Here is an 18,496-nt window from a genome sequence, read left to right on the forward strand (position 1 = left end):
CAGCTACATTGATGAACCCAAGCAAGAGATTGAAAAACAAAAAACTTTTTAAAGTTCACAGATTCAGGATTTTTTATAGTTTGATCAAATGTAACCTATTATTTTTTATTCATCCTTAAAATTTAATTCAAAGAAGACTTCCACTTTTAACTATGGTGGACCAGCACGTATGAGACTGATTGTTCTACAGGCATCAGAAGGCTATCAAAGTAAAAAGAACACGAGGGATGAACATTTCCAGAGCAAAGGAAAGTAGAGAAGTGAACCCAACACCCAGGAATATTTTTCTCCTCAAGGAATTTAATGAGTCATATAAAGATGCTAAGAAGCCTAGTGACCGAGTGGAAAGTGGTCCTTACGAGGCTGAGAAGTTGAGCAAGGTGTTGGCAATCTGGTGGGGCTGGGAGATAAAGATTGAAATTGTGGGTCGACCCTGGTAAACAAGATTTTCACGGAAGCCATACTAGGTCTTTGCGGAAGGAGTAAAGAAATAACGTGAAAGGCTGGTTTAGGAAGACCGAATGCCAGGGTGACATCAGCTCAACCCCAAAGTGACTTACTGATAAACTGCAACTGCCCTGTCTGCTAGAAAGAAAAGATAACATCATTCGGGGCTCTATCTTGTCTTTAATTTTTTCATTAGCAATATCCTTCATTTGTTCAAAATTACCAAATGTATTGGGAGATGAGACCAAAATATTGAAACCCAAGAGAATACACAAACAATAGACACAGATTCATAAGGAATCCAGATACTGGAGTAGTCAGAAATGGACTATTAAAATTATTATGGTTATTAGCTTTGAGAAAATAGAGGTTAACATAGAGAATTTCACCAGAGAATGAATATATACAAAATATGTATGTGAGGAATTGTGAAAAGTTCTAACATTTACACAACAGGAATCCAAAAAGGAGAAGACAGAATGAAAGGGTCAGAATCAATATTTGTAGATAAAATGTCTGAACATTTTCAAAAACTGATGAAAGACAATAAACCACAGATGTAAGCCGTTCTAAAACCCCAAGCAGGAAAAAGAAAAAGAAATACACGTGGGTACATGAAAGAAATTCTACAGAAAACCAAAATCACAGAAAAATGTCAAAAGTAACCTGAAAACAAAAGACATGTAAACTTTCAAAGGAGCCACAGAGAATCTGTACATGGCCCTGAGGATGAGGTGCCTGTCTGGTCTAGTGCACAGACTAGGGGCCTGGAAGGTCCCATGCAGGGAGAGACACAGCAACACACACACGTCAACACTGTGATGTGAAAGTCGGCTCTGGTCAGCATCGCATCTGAAGAGCTATGAGCAGATCCCACCCCTGATCCTTCTGGCTGGGCTCATGCTTGGGCATGTTTGCACTTGGCCCCTCATCCAAAGCAGGTCACACAGCTAAGCCCAGAGTCAGTGAGGTGGGCACAGGCATACAACAGGGTGTGGGTGCATGAAGGAAAAGCATTGCAGCCATTTTACAATCACCTGATATCCACCAGGACAAAATATGTTTGAACTCTGCTGCATGCCCTACACAAAAGTCAGGTGGCCTACATGTGATAAGCAAAACAACAAAGCTTGTGGAAGAATATATTCATGGCTCTGGGGTAAGCAGAGTTTTTTTCCAGTGGTGTACAGAAAGTGCTAATCCTAAAGGAAAAATATGAATAATTTGGACTCCCTTAAAAACATAAGAAAACTCTTCTGTTTATCAAAAGACACCACTAAAAGTGTAAATACTGTGTAAATACTAAGTCATAGAGTGAAAGAAGATATTTGCAATACATATTTCCAGTAATGCACAAAGTGTTCCTACTCAATATGTATAAAGTACTCCCAACAAGAGATAAGAAAAATAAAGGAGTTTAATTTCAAAAACACGTGCAGGAGATTTGAACAGACACTTCACTAAAGAGGTTTTTAAAGTAGCCTTTAAAATGTGACAAGGTGTTCAATCTCATTAATTACCACTTTGATCCACCACCACAGACCCACAAGATTGGCCACAATGAAAAGGACCAGCGAGATCAAGTGTCGGCAAGATTGTGGAACCATCTGAATATTCATAAGTGCTTGTGGGATTGTAGCTTTGCACAGCCACTTAGGAAAGCTATTTGGCAGTGTCTACTGACACTGTACATATATATTTATGACCCCAAAGTTTCTCTGCTCTGTATACTCACAGATATATGTGTAAGCCAAAAGAATATTTACAGTGACGTTTCTTATAATAGTCAAATACTGGAAATGCAAATGTCTATCACTAACAGGATGGATTAATAAGTTGGAGCATATCCACGCAATTAAAAATAAGTAAATGAATATCATATTTTTATGCAGAAACAAGGATGAATCTCAAAATCAAAATATTTAGCTAAAGACCCCAGACACAAAATAGCACATAACTCATGACTCCATTCATAGTAAGTTCAAAACCAGACAAAACTGTCTACGGTGGCGTCTGTGTCAGAGGAATGGTTGTCTGTGGGGAAGAGGGAGGTGACGACGGCATTGGGGAAGGGTATTCTGGGGGGGAGAGCGGTGTTCCATGTTTTTTTTAGGTTCGTTAACACATCCATCCCTTCACAAAGTTAGAACTTTTATTTGGTAGTGGGAACTTTTCAGATCTACTCTCTCAGTAAACTTCAACTATAAAATACAGTATTGTTGACTGTAGTCACTGTGCTGTACATGACAGTCCCAGAAACTCATTCACCTCATCTTTAGAAGTTTGACCACTTTCACGCATTAGCTCTCTCCCACTCACCTGGCCCTTGGAAACTACCAATCTACTCTCTGTTTCTAAGAGTTTGATTTTCTTTTTAACATTCCACATGTAAGTGAGATCATGCAGTATATGTCTCTCTCTGACTTATCTCACTCAGCATAATGCCCTCAAAAACCATCCATGTTGTCACAAATGACAGAATTTCTTTCTTTCTCATGGTTGAATGATATGACAGTGTGTGTGTAGATAGGTAGGTAGATAGATAGGTAGGTAGACAGGTAGGTAGATAGATAGATATAATTAGACACAGTGCATATACACATATAAATACCACATATACATCATACATCTCACACCTTCTTTACTCTTTCATCCATTGAAGGACACTTAGACCGTTTCCATGACTTGGCTACTGTAACGTGCTCCATATCATGATCTAGGTAGAAGTTACACTAAAATGTTCACTGTGTGAAAAGCTACTGAGTTATATGCTCATAATTTTGTACTTTTCTATATATGTGTTTAACTACATATACAATGTCAATGAAGGAAGTAAGGCAAGGCCAGAGGTTCTGCAACAATATTTCAAAGTCCTCTTCCCACTCTGATTCATGAACCATAAAACGTTAAAGAGCTCGAGAGTTCTTTTACTTGTATCCCCCCTTTTTCCAAGAGAGACAATGGGTTATAGGTTATATTAGCTGCCAAGGCCAAGGCCTTCCCCGGCATAGTGATGAAGACCTGATCGGCACATGAGCTCTGATTCCCTTGCTGATCAACGACACGGCAGTGCCCATTCTCCAGTCTCACAGAAACTGCACTCAGCCATGACTCGCTGGTTTATTTTTCTTAAGGCGAACATTATACAGCAGAGCAAGATGTGAACTGAAATGTATTATTTCTATTATGCCCCCAAACATACTCTTTCAGGCCAAATCAAGTTTTCCCATCGACAGGGTGGTCTGGGGTATGGCAGGGCATCCCTCAAATTCCTGCTTTCCTATGATGACCTTTCTCATGTATGGATGCAGATTCGTATGACAAGCGGGGAGGTGTGATCACTGATCAGAAGTGCATGATTCAGGTTTTTAAGAAGCAAATTGAAGATGAGTCCATGTTGTCATTAAGTTTAAAATAACGAGCTAAAATTTCCCTAAGTCTTAGGCCTCCCGGATACAGACATGAGTGAATGTGATGAGGTCTGTGTCTGCCCATAGGAAATGACATATGTCTTTATTGATGAGGTTGAGGAATTTGCTGCAAAAACATATCTGTCCTTCTTGACTCTACCGAGTATAGAGAAAAGTTGTGCTGACAACTTCAGGCTAATTGAGTTCCCTTATTATATATATTTTTTCCGTGTACCCAATGCTAGGCTGATCATAAAGGAGAACAGATTCATCTTTGTAAAGTTGGCCGTTTATCCTTACTCACTGTTGGGATCATGTCCAAATTGCCAACTAATTGGTGGAGAATATAACAGTATTTTGATTACTTACAAATCAGGAAGTCAGCAAACATATAAAAAAGATGGTCTCAGGTTCATTAAGCCAATGAAAAATCAGGATTGATGCACTGGGGACACGTCCAATTCACAACTAGACATCTCAAGTACAATTAATCTTAAGAGTGAATTTGACAATGAAAGGCTATCTTGGAAAATTTAATCTTTTGAGAAATCAAATTTGGGAGCATGTAAAATCTTGCATTTTTATTATTATGTGGTCCAAAAAAATCAGTAAAGTCCCTGAAAATAAATGTTTGTTACTGCATGGCTACAGAAGGGTTTTACTGATTGGCACAAAAGCAAATGAGCATACTTCAGCATATGTTTAACCATTCCAGTATCACTGGACAAAATGTCTTTGAACTCCAGAATCTCAATAAGTATTCTCAGGATATTATTCTGATTTGAAGATTACAGCCCATATTTAATGTCATCAAAATAATTATTCTCTAAGCCTATAACTATTTCCTTTCTGTGAGTTTTCCTATATTTCTTGGCAGTTTAAAAACTTTTTCTGGACTCTTTCATGATGCTGATTCTCACTGCATGCCCATACTTTGCATCCCTGGGATTTTCAAGTTGTCAGAGCATATTTCAAAAAATTTAAAAATGTTTATATATCTTCATCATAGCCATTAAGATGAAAAAGAAGTAAAATTTTAAGAAAAGAATGTAGAAGTTTATAGAAAGGATTTGGGATATAGAAAACTCAAAAATTTCCTTGTTAATACAAATAAGAGCATTGTGAGCTAAAGCGAATTATCTTCTTTATTAGGGAAAGCAGAGTCCTTCACACACACAAAGACACACACACACACACACACACACATACATACACACACACACATTTGAACAGGTGCATGAAAAAGCTAAAACAAGTGCTAACAATTCCCAACTTGACTCCAAGAGAACACCATACAGGGAACAGCAAATGTTGGAAGGACCGATTGTGTCATGTGAACATTGTCTTTTGGGTAATAGAAATTAAAAAAATGATCAAGTGTATATTCCTAGAATATAGGTTTATATTATGTTACCAGGGTACAGATATTATCTACAAAATTCTCACTCTTCCTGGGTAGCACAAAATATGGAAGGCAGCCATCATTCCTTTAAGTGGTAAAATATCTCAGCTGAGGTCTCAAAGAAAGGCTGTGAGGAAGGACCACAGCTGCAGGCTGGAGTCCCCAAGGCTGGTAGTCAGGATGCAGCTCAGAAGATGTGTTATGAGGTCTGGAGGTGATGGAAGAGGCAGCAAGAAAGAGAAACCAGCTGTGCACTCACTGCCCCAGGTGAGCACAGGGAACCATCCATAGGATAATGAACAGAACGTGGTGAGTAAAACCAACAGAAATAGGGCTGAGACCCTGCCCAAATGATGTTCTAGAAACAAGATGGGTTAATTTGTGCAGCAGAAAAAAAAAGAAGAGGGGCTCTACTGAAAAAATAAGAAAGAAAGAGAGGAAACCAGGGGGATAATCCACTTTACTAGCGATCTAAAAATGTTTCTTAAAGTCCCTTATTTCTCTAAAATTTTAAAATCTACTGACTATCTCTTTTTCAGCGGGTCAAACTGTACCTCCTTAATGTTCTATACCCTAAATGAATTAGAGCTATGATGAAACCTTCTAGAAATAATTCTTAAAATTATAGGATTTTAGACCCAGGTGAAGGTTTATATACTCTTTTTTTTTTCCTCCTAATGAGAAATGTATTTTGTAAAAAAACATAATAATAATTCATGGTATGTCAATTATATCTCAATAAAACTACAAGAAAATATTTAAACATTAAAAAATTAAAAAAAATCATGGACTGAAAATGTCTGGTTATAGAAGTAAGAATTAAAAAAAAAAAAACAAATGGTAGTGACAAATACTTTGGTTTGCTAAGTATCTTAAGGGATTCTTTTGACTCTAAAGGGCAAATGAGGTCAGATTAAGCTTGCAGAAATTGAGGCTCTAAGAAAGTGTTTGGCAAACTCCTTGGTCAAATGAATGTCTCCAGATGCCTTTAAATGGGGACCATCTGCGGAAGGGGCACCTGGGTCTGGGGCTTCTTGGACAGGATTAGGCTGACCCAGCAGTGAACATCAAAGGCACAGAGAGATACACAACCAGCTTTAGGGGTTCATACCTTAAAAATTTGTGCAGGTACTGGCGGCTGCAGGGTGACCAGGAGAACACCCCGTTGCGTCCTGCCAACGTAGGGGACATTATGTTGCCCTCAGACTTTTTGCACACGTTCCCTTCTCCATCATGGACCATGCCAAAGCTATGAGAGAGAGAAAGAAATGGGTCTTTCAAAACAAATAACAGTTTCAACTGTCTAACACACTCTAACAAACACAAGTCAACAATGTGAAGGGCCCCCTTCTCCTGTATGCCTGGCAGGCAGAAGAAAGAGTCCTAACAGCCAAACAGGGGAGAATATCCATAAGGTCACAGACCTTTCCTGGAGACCTACCATTTGTCCAGCTGTTTGAAAGTTCACACCAACATCAAAACAGCACATGTCCAGATGTCTGCCAAAGGCAGACATTTTAATTATAAAAAAGCATTTCTAGTGGGATGTAGAGGGCAGTTTATTTGATCTTGAAAGAGCTGATGTGTTCTTACTGCTTTCTTCTCTCTCTACACTCTTTGCTGCTCACCAGCCATGGTCAGAATTTCCAGGTGTTTGTAAGAAACACAAATGCAGGCTCCACAGGGGAGTGTGATGTTTACACAATTTAAGAACTACTAAACCACTACTGCCCCTCTTGGTGGTGCTGACATTTTGTCCCTACACCCAGTGCTGATCCAGCTCATGCATGCTAGGTCTTCACTGCTGGAGGCTGTGACAGCAGGCCAGTACTTGACCAGACTCCCTACATCCCTTTGGAGGAAGTGGCGCCATGGAACTCCAGTGAGTAGCTGTGGTGGTGTTTATCTGCAGGCGTTGTTTGAAGGTACGTCTGTTACTCTTGGCTGAAACCAGACCACTTTGGGGCTCCAGCTCTAGCTTAGTATATGGGAACACCTCAGGCTACAGTGGCTATAGGACCTCTTAATAGGGTCCTTTGCAGATGTTCAAATCCCACAATGCCAACAGCAACCCCTTACTGTCACTCGAGAAAACTGCAGCCTTGCACCTATAAGAATCCCATTGACTGAGTTGCTACCTCTCCCCACCAAGTAGGCTCTTCTTCTTAACTTTCTAAAGCTAGCCCTGTGGGATAGCCTCATGTTACCATCTTCACCCACCTCAGAAGAGCACAACTGACTACCTTGGGAAGAAAGCCTCAGGGATTTGGGAGCTCCGTGACCTTGAAGACTTCCCATTAGGGTAGATACATCCTTGGAGAGTCAAGCCATTTTTGGCCATTAATGTCTGGTACCCACCCGATCACTGTATGGATTCCCAGAGAGCAGTTCTGAATGAGTGGGATACAGAAGGCAGGGAAAAAGCAAGAGGGGAGAAAGCAAAGAAGGACAGGTGGGTTACTGCATCTGTGGGCTTTCTGCCACCAAGAATCCCAGGATGAATGGAGGGAGGGTCACAGGGATAGGAGACAACAACACAGGGGAAGTGGGCTTCAAAAGGGGGCCAGGGAATCTGCACTTGTGTCTGAAGCTGAAGACTTAACTGTTTTTACTTAGAGCTGTTTAATAATATCAGTAAAAATGACAACTCCTATTTGTAAGCACTATTTTTCAGACAAGATATTAAGCACATTACCTATATTTTCTAACCCGAATCTTACTACAAGCCTACAAGCCTACAATGACAGCAAGACTGAGGGCTGGAGACAGGCTTGTCCAGGGTCTCAGATTCCAGACTGGAACCCGACACTCTGACGTCAGAGACCAGGCGGGACCCCTGCAATAGTGTAACTGGAGCGTGATTGAAGGGTGTGTCCAAGGAAATCTGGCGCACAAACATTGTCGAATTTCTGCAAAATTCCAGCTCAGTACCAAGGGTGATGTAGTTGTGGTCATTTCGGCCTCCACCCATTCTCTGAAGTTCTATTAGAAGCAATCAATCAAGGTGAGGGTAACCACATGGCCGGAGAAATGTGCCACGGTGATGGAGAGGATTCACGCAGAGGCTGCTTTGGGGAGAAAGTGATAAAAACGAAATAACAAAGTACCCTCCCCTGGTTAGCCTTTGACCTGAATATAAAGAAGACAAATTAGGGTCCTGCGAGTGCCCTAGATGAATTTGCTACCACTTCTGCCTACATTTCTAAGGAATTCAAAGCCACAACATCCCAGGTCTGGGGACACCTTGGTCTTAACCATTTTCATCTAAGGCATTTTCAGTGATTCTCAGACTTTTTTGAGTATCAGAATATCTGGGAAATGCACCACACATGTGCCTCCCCAAAGCCCACCCTGTTAGATTTTTGATTTAGTAAGTTGGGGGTTAGGCTCTGGCATTTGGGTGAATCCTAACACAATAACGTGATTCTGATGCCCACCCAAACTTCAGCACTACTATGTCTCGAGTTGCTTTTTCAAGCAGTACAAATCCTATATTCTGCACTGTTGTGGGTGTTAGCACAGTGGCATGAAAATACCATACGATAATCACAGTTGATATTAACATTAATAAAGTCATGGAAGAATGAATAGGGCACATTTTGAAGATAAGGTTGGTATTTAACAACTAAGAAATAAAATTACTATTCAAGTTATACATTACCAGACATTTTTTTTTTTTTTTTTTTGCTTCCATGACTCATAATACTTTATTCAAAGTGGTTACCACCCTATATGTTAAAACAAGGCACTTTTTTCTCTTCCTTATCTACAGGGGCTCTTCTTAACAATGCTCAGAGCCCGAGTGCAAGTGGACTCACTAGTCCGTGACAGGTGCTCCACCGATGTTTGTTGAATGAATAAAGAACAACCTTCCAGCTACAACACCAACTCAAATACCCAAATGTAAACATAATTTCAGATTAACTTGGACTTGAGAATTATATTCAGTATCAGATGCTCTTAACGTCTTCTATAGAATTTTCTTGAGTTATTCAATTACATCAGCAAGTATTTCTTTATTACTAATGATATACCCAGAATGATGAACAGCCAAGCTTTTTTAGAGGTTGTACCAATATTTTAAGCTGATCAGATAGCAGTAGGTCAAGGAAAGGAGAAACCCTTCAAAGCAAGGATGGGTCAAAGTCATCTGGATGGTAAATCACACCCTGGAGGTGATGATAGCACCACAGGTAGGATCTACTTGTCCAGAGCCTGATGCAGGCTTTTCAAGAAGCAAACCCATCCTCCCCGAGAGACGGGAAGTGGACATGGGGACAGCAGTCGTGTGGGACTCTCAGGGCCAGGGCAGGTCAGCTAACCTGGGGGAACACAGGCTGTGGAGGCGGGGGAACCTCCATCAGGTCTTGATCCTGTCATTCACAAGTGGGTTGATTTGGGGCAAATTTCTCAAGTCCCTGAGACTCAGTTTCCTCACCTATAAAATGGGATAATAAAACCTTCCTCTTAAACTGTTCAGAATACCTGGCGCCATGCATGTCAAAAAGGAAAATTCAAAATGTATCTTTCCCAGATTCAAATGTGGTCTTGATCAAATCTCTCAACACCTAGATGTCAGATATCACTTGCATACATATTTTGTGCATGTGTGTGTGTGTGTGTGTGTGTGTGTGTGTGTAGGGGGGTGAGGAGACAGTTCAGCCAAGGGTCAACGGTTTTCAAATGCTTTTTGGACACAGAAACAAACAAAAATCTTAGGAGGAATGACAGTAAATAAAATTGGTAAGAAATGATGCTCCAACCTGCTGGAGCTCCCTAGGGGGCAGTCTGACAATCACCAGACCAGGTGATCTTTAAGCAGCCACTTGCTTTAATATTCTGCAAACCCTTAAAATCACCCAGCACCTCCCTGACCCAGCTGTAGGGGCTCAGGTTGATGACAGAGCACAGTCATAAATCAGTGAGGTGCACACATCACCATCACATGCTTGAAAGGGAGTCTAACATCACCAGCCGAATATGGTTGAACTGAATGGTATCAGCACACCAACTCTGTTTCTTTCCAGAAGATTTCCCTGATTTTCCTTGCATCTCTTGAAATGCCTACAGCCGTCACTGCTTGACCCCTTGCATGCCATGCCTACCTTATCTTTCTTTAGGCTTTGAAGGGCATGGATCACTAGTCATTTTATAGAACGCTACACAGTGCTTTGCTGGCAGAATGCAAATTGTGCCTGGTGAATGGGTCAGTAAGTAATGGAAAAGACAGGGGACAGAACGACGGATCATGAATACTCCTGAGCACAGTATGTTTAATATTGTCTTGATGGTCTGAAATGATCATGCAAATTAAGTATTTAAGCTGACTTTATATACAAGGAATGTTCAGCTCAAACAATGCAACTTAAACTGCACTTGCACGTGCCTGCTGAGTTCTCACAGGCTCTACGGGTTTTGCATATGGAAACCCACGTAAGAGGAGATCAGGAGATGCAGCCTGGTCACTGTCAGGCTGCCAGAGAACCACAGGGTATCTAGAATACGAGTCCCAGGGCCCTACCCATCTAATGGCATGACTTCCTTTGGCAAGTGAGAATTTTTCAAGTGGATCCATGCCCAGATGGCATACTCTTCAAAATGTGTAGTTGAACCCTCAGTGTGTCTGTGCCAATTCTTCAACACCTGCATCTAGGAAACCACACATCCTGTGACAAATGATTTAATACAAGCAGGAAACTGGCCCTGCACCAGTCCTGGCTCAGTCCCACACACTAAGGGAAAGCACACAACCTCACTTTCAGCTCCAGACCCTCTTTTCCCCTTCCCAACACAGATCCAAACACTGGTTCTTAGCAATTCCTATTTTTAGGTCAGATTCTCCAGTAGAAACCACAAAATGTCTTAGGATAAAAAGAACTGAACCTCGTAGAAGAAACTAGCTGGGCATGAACTGCATCTTTCTTTGAGTTAAAGGTTAGGAAACCTGTGGCTGAAATGCACAGAGAAGTACTCCTCCACCTTAATAATGTCCTCTGAATGTAAACCAAACTGAAGAAGTAAGATTCATCTGTGAAACAGGATGTTCTATGACTTATAAATATAAAATTATTTTTTAATTCTCAAGGTACAGGGCTCAGAAATTGACTGCTTAGAGCTCTTTGCCAAGGATAAGAGGAAGGCATGCTGTTTGATCCATGCATTAAACTTATGATTCCTTCTCCAAGTAATAATAGTTCTTAAATGAATAAACTGAATAAAGGTGTTTGTTTTCAATTCACCTGAAATGCACAGAGCTGGGTTGCTGAATCTTCCCTGCTGTGGCCCCTCTCATTTGATGCAGTTGCCACAGCTAAGAATGTGTTAGAAATACGCCCCCTTCAGCTCACCTCTGACCCTTGCAGCCCCTCCACGCCTCCTGTGCTGAATGTTCAGCCCAGGCTACTTGCCCAGCTAGTGAAGGGAAGATAAGAGATCATCCCCAGGGGTTTCCAGGCTTAGAGTTACATGTGAAACTACTCCACAAAGAGCACGTATTAGCGTTATTATTACTATTAGTACTATTATGATCACTTATTTTGGCAATTAGCATGTGCTTTTTATGTGCACACCTCCCACATGTATTTCCTATTTCCTCAATGTGATCAGAAGCTATTTCACTGGTGACGTCAAACACTCAGAGCTCTCAGTCCTCCTGACTCTTGTACAATATTCTCTAAGCAGCAGGTGCTGGAGAAGGAGCTGATCATTTCCTGGAGGTCAGTTCTATCAGGAGTGGGACTTGCCTGCATCCAAATCTAGAGTTCCTTTCCTTCCTCCCATCTATATTCTCACTTGCAAGTAAAAACACTTTTCTCTTGTTTGGAAGAAATTCTTTTTCCATCTACACCCAGCCCTAGTGATGAAAGGAAATATTAATAGTTGACTTCTAAGAAAAAAATGAAAGCAAACACGAATACTTGTTGACTGGAAGACTGAGAGCCTCGTCTTGGATGCACCAGGGGCCTGAATCTCAACTGCTTATCTAATGCTGATTTGTTCAGCCCTTGATGACTTAAATATTTCTTACTTTGATTGTTTAATTAAATTCAGGTATGGTTCAGAGGACAGCAAGAGCCCCATGTCGTTAAAATAATGAGTTTTTTTTGAAGTTTTAACTCTAGCAGCCTATTTACAATTATGACTTAACTGAAAGCTTTGTAAAGTGTAGGTGCAATTTTCTAGGCACTGAAAAAGTCAATCATTACCTGTAATGATGAAGGGATCAGTAATGAGATATAAGCTTCACTTTCAGGTCATCAGTTCACACAGAGCCAAAGTCTTCAGGGCCTCTGTGAGAGCCCATTAAGGGCAGGCACACATGTGTACAAACACACACACACACACACACAGATGCTTTGAACAGGTCGGGATGACATGAGTGGCCTCAGTACAATTTCTAACAGGGGATGGAGAAATCAACTTTGCAAAAACCAAATCACAAACATTGCCTTCTGCAAGTTTTGTAATTTGCAAATAAAATGAGGATGAAAGTGAAAATAGAAAAGCTGTAATTCCTGGCTGTGAATTTTCTAGGAGAAGTTTCAAGTACAGTTTCAGTCCAGCAGGAAAACACTTGTGTTACCACTGCTGATGCTCATATAAATCAGGGCAATTGCAGGAAATCAGCAAGTGGGCCCCACTGAGAAAAACTTTTTTTTTAATAGATGGCGCCTCGAAGTGAGGCACCCTATAGATTATTAGACTAAGAAATCTCATTTAAGAATAATAGCTACTATAAGTAATGGACAGAAGTGTTTCATTCTACAGGAATAAAGGTAAGCTTCTCACTTAAAAAGATATCCTAATGACATGCCACCCATTGCTGAGAGCAGCTTGTCCTGCATCGGTGTCTATCCATCTGTGCCAAAGCCCCGTGTTCCCCACTCCCCCTGATGCTGCCCCATTTCACAACTGACAATGGTGGGAACGTGGGGATGTGGGAAGCAAACCAGCTCCCACCAGGCTGCATCTCTTGTCCTCCCTGTATGCCCCAAACTCTGCACACCAGTCAAAACCCATCTCTACAAATTTTGAAAGTGATATAAGAATGCACACTTGAGAATAGTAAGTTACTAATGGGCGGGCTTGTTACCATCTTCAGTCACGTGGAGTCCTCCCGTAGGAGTTAACCATGGAATGAGATGAGCTCACAGGACCAAGTTCAAAACCCAGGACAAAGGAGCAGAGACAGAAGAGTCTGTAGTCTGTGATTGTATGCACATGTGTGAGCAGGAAGGGAAGAAGGGAGTGAGGAAAGTGCAAACATGTGTGTTGCCACAGCTTTAGAATGTGTGCGACGAGACACTCAAATAAAACAGAAGCGCCTACGTGAGCATTTCCTACTGGCGTTCTCGCTGCAAATGTGTGAATTCCCCTCACAGGCTTGAGCTACTGCACCAGAATCTCTAGACAACCTTCCAGTCCGCAGAGGACCCCAGGCTCCATCCTCCCAGGGAGATGCACTTACTTGTGTCCAGACTCGTGGGCGATGGTGAAAGCCAGTCCAAGACCTGTATCTTCATTAATTGTACAGCTGCGATATTTACTACACATTCCACTTATGGGTGCAAATCCTACAGGACATAAAGATCAAAAGAACATATAGGAGCAATATTGTAGTAAAATAAAGAAAGAGGGTGTGTCGTGTGTGTGTATTTACCTCTGTCCTTTAGAGAAATTTGGTTCTCATTTTGTCAGGTGAAATATGAAACAGGAAACCCTTGGACAATCATATAAAGGGCCCTGAATTATGTGGGAGAAGGGGTCTGTTTTCCCTTCCCAATCCATGGTTCTATGTAATGTTCAAGTTACAGGTTACAACGGCGGCATAGTTGAAGAGGGCATTCCCTGCAGGTGGAGAATTTCAGCCTTTTTCTATAAACAACTGTGTTCTCAAAAGCCTGAGAAAAAGTGCTGTAGAGAGTGGGTGTCAGGTGGTCCCCAAGGCCACTCCATGGTGGAGGACCTTCGAGGAGGGTGCAGAGGACTCAGCATCTGTCATGCTCCTGGGTGTAATTTAATAAGGATGGAAGTATACGGAGTAAAATCAGCAGAAGGGACAAGCACCTGGGGAGAAGCCCGGGGAAACCAGGCACGAGCTTCCAGGGCTTCCTCCCGCCGTGGAGCCGCACAAACAGACTTAATTCCTCCAACAAGGGGAATACTGCCCACCAGGGTGCTCATTAGAGACACAAAGCCCTCGCCTTTGTTTGGGGGCTGGTCACATAGCACCCCCGCCTGGAGTGGGCCAAAATTCCAGGCCCCCAGAACGAAAGCAAGTCTTCCGTGTAAACCGCGTTATTTGTACAATTTAGGCCCAGTGAGCTTATCATGTACAGGGTGGGAACCTCCTGAATTCTAAGTCCTCAGAGGCAGCCCAGGGTCCACCTTGCACTCAGGGCTTTCTGGGAACAAGTAGTCAGGACTAACCTCTATTAAACCAAGTCTTATCTGAATGTTTTTGTAATAAAGACCCTTCTTCCCTAAGATCTTGGGAAGAAATGGAGAATTAGGAAAAAAGGTCAGGAGAGCCTTGCTCAGTAGCACACTGTGCTTTACACTATTTGGAAAAGTATAAAAAACTTGTATCATATTATAAAACACCACCAAGATACACCCAGCCTAATAAACATGTTGAAAAATGGCTAAGATTGGGATAGTCATAGAGAAATGGAAAAATCAGGGATCCAATATTGTTGTAGTATCTCTACATATATTCATAAATGTATTATTATTTTTTCATAGAATGAGACACCCTTGAATCTGTTGACCCTATTCTCACCACTGGAAGAAGAAATGGAAGAAATTATTTCTTAAATTAGAAGAGATAGAAGCTCTTGAATCTGTGAGAGACCTTTTCTTGTGAAAGAACTGATTTTGGTGAATAAATGCATACTCTTCTGTTTGGCCACAGTTTATACAGGGAAGGGAGTTTATTCCTTACAATTCCACCCAGCAGCAGCTACAGCTTACAGATTCGGAATGAGGGCAAAAATACTCCATATCCTAGGCCACTGAAGGCACACAGCACACATGTGTTTCTCAAAACCCTGGCAGAGGGTCTTACCCAGAGTATCACAGGGTTCATTCTTCCAGGAACATATGTCCAGGCCGGTTAGTAAGATGGCATGGTCATGGCGAGTCCCATCTTTCCCCATCAATCCAGACTGCCACTGGCAGAAGCTGCTCAAGGTGTGGTCCGCATGATGGCTTATCACTAGCCCTGGCTATGCAGGAGACAGACCAGGAGCCCGAGATAACAGGAAGAAAACATGTTGTCATGCAGTTGTTACTGGCTCTGTCATCACAGAAAACTAGCACTAACTTGGATTCAGTTACACAGGTGGATCTGGATGGCAGAAACTAATTTACCCATTTTATGTGTTAAAATCCAAAGGAGGGTGTCATATATAAAACCTGTACAGACTCAGTGTAGACACTCATGTTTATTTCTCTAGTTCTGTACCAAAACAGTTGGGATGTATTTGCTGACTCTGAACACATTTCAATGACCCAAGAAAGATGACTTCTGTGCATGAAATGTTCACATTCAAAGTCTTTATAAAACACTGAAAAATTATATAAGGCAACAGAATCGTTTATACGAGACTTTGCACGTACACAAAAACACACCCAGATGGTGTTGTGTTTATTTCATAACCAAGTTGGGCAAAGTAAGATTTCAAATGTGTAACTCTTCTAAGAGCTATTATTACAGTGTTAAATTAAGTCACTTTCCTGCAGAGGCACCATGTTTATGAGAAGAGGCAGCTCAACTGACAAAGCTTTATCTCTAGCAAATAGGCTGGAACTAGAAGGAAACTATACAGATGGCATTTCACCTTATCCATATATACCAAGTTCTAATAGATCAGCAGTGAAAGATCAGAGTGAAGGCTACCCGAAGTCCTGGTAAATGAAGAACTGGGGGTGGGGGGGTGGGTGGCAAGGACATCTCCCCAAACTGGCAGGCAGATGAGTTCTTTAAAGCTTATTTATAGGTATGATATATTTTTCTAAGGATGGTCAGAGAAAACCAGGTTAAATACCTCAATTTCAGGACAAGAACTTGTTTAAAGCTTTCATGACCAGAGTGTTGCTTTGAAATTGCGTCTCTCGGTCACTGACTATGTTTTCTCCTTAAATGTTGATTGTGTCTTTCCAGAGAGTCAAATGCACCCAAGCTAAATGCTGTACATCAACCCTGGGACATGCCTTACATTCTTCAGCGGGTGATTTCCAGGAAAACTGCATTAATTAAAGTTAACACAGGTGTACGATCAAATGATAACCTCGCTTATTCTTTGCCGCTTGGATGAGTTCCAAGGTGAAACGTTTTAATACAAAGAATAATTAACCTGTCACCTGAGAAGCCCTGCTAGTTCAGCACCCCCTCTGCAGACACACTCACACAAAAGACAATGGAGTTGTATCCTGCTGACTCTTCAGGCTAGAAGCAGGTCTGCCCGTGCATGCCCCATCTTGCAGGGAAAGAGGGCAGCACCCCAGAAACTGAAAATCTGAAGGCATCTTAAATCTCATAAATGATCTCAGATTTCATCTAAAAATCATTTGTTTCATAAACAAGACAACTGTGGCTAACAGGAGACTCTGTGAAGATGTCAGCCCGGGTGAAATTGGACGCAGGGTGCCTGACTAGGACCCAGGGTTTACGCCCCCAGGTCCAATCAATGACCAGCTTGGGGCAAAATACAAGTGAGAGCCCTTTATGGCTAAGACGTCCCCCTTACTTCTGCCACGGAATATTCACACGAGTCCTTATGGTGAGTGGAGGGGTACCTCTGTGTGTTCACACAGGGTTCTGAAATGAAGGCAACAGACAGTCTTATGCCCACTGCTCCCAAGATCCAGCATAATCTGGAGGTTTGTGTGCAATGAGAGGAATGTGCCTGACATCCTAGAATCTCTATACAAATAAAATCCCGAGACCAAAGGTGGTGAAGGTCAGTCTCAGCAGTTGGGAGACAATAGAGTACAACAATGCACTGCCACACAGTACAATTTAACTTCCGGGCTACAGCACATTGTTAGTCTTCTAGCGAAAGACCAAAGGGCTCACTTCATCTCCATCCTCAAAGCTCACAGTGGCTGAGGACAAGTTTTGCACCTTGCATTCCTAGTGTATTTCCAACAGGGTATTTAAAGTAACTCTTCTATTCCATTTTCTTATTAGCCAATCAGATGACTATTTCTTACTACTCTTGCACAAAAATCACACACACAAAAAAACAAATAAGCATTACAGGAACTGACAAGAAACTCATTGCATTAGACACAAGATATTAAAGCATTTTTGTCCCCAAGGGAAAGAGAAGTAAAGAATCCATAGAACAATTATATTTAGGAAAACAAAGCATTATTTTGAATTTATTTTTCTCGGGAAAAAAAACTACTGGTTTCAAAGAATACCTGTTCTTCTTCCAGAAGAATCAGACCTACAATGGCAATGTTGATGTTTCCTCCTATTGTTCCATCTTTGAATAAAGCAGACACCTGAAAAGGACAGGTAATCCACATCAGTCCCTATACACGGCACCCTTTCCCCCCAGCCCTTAGCCTGGAGTCCACAGCTGAAGGCCAATCCTGTGTTCTCCAGTGACATAGCAAGGTTAAGTTTCTTACATTGCTAGACACACAGGTATGGGAATATCCAACAGCCAATTATACCAATTGTTGGATCCTTACTGTTGGTGCCTGGAAGTAAAATAATGAAGTCTGTGGAGGCAGGTTCCACCTCTTATCAAACACCTCTTATCAGGCCTCCTAGTTGGTAAGTGTCCTCATTAGACATAAGGAGGTTTCTTTTTGTTTCTTTTAATTTATTTTTTAACTCATAGTGATGATACACAGCAGAGCCCTCCTGAAGCTGTCCTAGCAAAATATTCCAGAAGAATAAGAGAAATTCTTGGGGAAAGACCAAGAGGATACAAGAAAGAGAAGGAAAACAATGTGGAGAGAAGGTGATCAGGGAAGGATATGTGACCATCATTAGGGATGATGGTCACATGTGTAAAAATGAGTGATCCGAGTGGCATATGGGGTGATGAGCGAGGACAAGTCACCAGACATGGGAAGCAGCAGGGAACTAATTTGGCACTGAGGTGTAGAAATGCTGGAAAAGCTCTGCAGAACAGAGGCAATGCTTGCACACATCAGAGACCTGCAGTGGGGGCTGTCACAGACCTGCAGTGTCACCTCCTCCCTCAGTTCCCTGGGA

The 18,496-nt window shown here is 41.7% G+C and overlaps 1 protein-coding gene across 1 annotated transcript in view; it reads right to left on the reverse strand.

The window, feature by feature from the left end:
- The window catches only part of ADAMTS16 (ADAM metallopeptidase with thrombospondin type 1 motif 16), a 156,121-nt gene that overhangs the window by 93,538 nt on the left and 44,087 nt on the right, over window positions 1-18,496 (reverse strand). The window contains exons 6-9 of the mRNA XM_032626580.1: window positions 17,689-17,772; window positions 15,326-15,485; window positions 13,727-13,832; window positions 6,371-6,508 (exon numbers count right to left, since the gene is read on the reverse strand). Of these exons, the coding sequence (XP_032482471.1) occupies window positions 6,371-6,508; window positions 13,727-13,832; window positions 15,326-15,485; window positions 17,689-17,772 (488 nt within the window). The remainder of the gene's footprint in view (window positions 1-6,370; window positions 6,509-13,726; window positions 13,833-15,325; window positions 15,486-17,688; window positions 17,773-18,496) is intronic.

Source organism: Phocoena sinus, chromosome 3 (genome assembly GCF_008692025.1).
Source record: "Phocoena sinus isolate mPhoSin1 chromosome 3, mPhoSin1.pri, whole genome shotgun sequence".
Taxonomy (NCBI): domain Eukaryota; kingdom Metazoa; phylum Chordata; class Mammalia; order Artiodactyla; family Phocoenidae; genus Phocoena; species Phocoena sinus.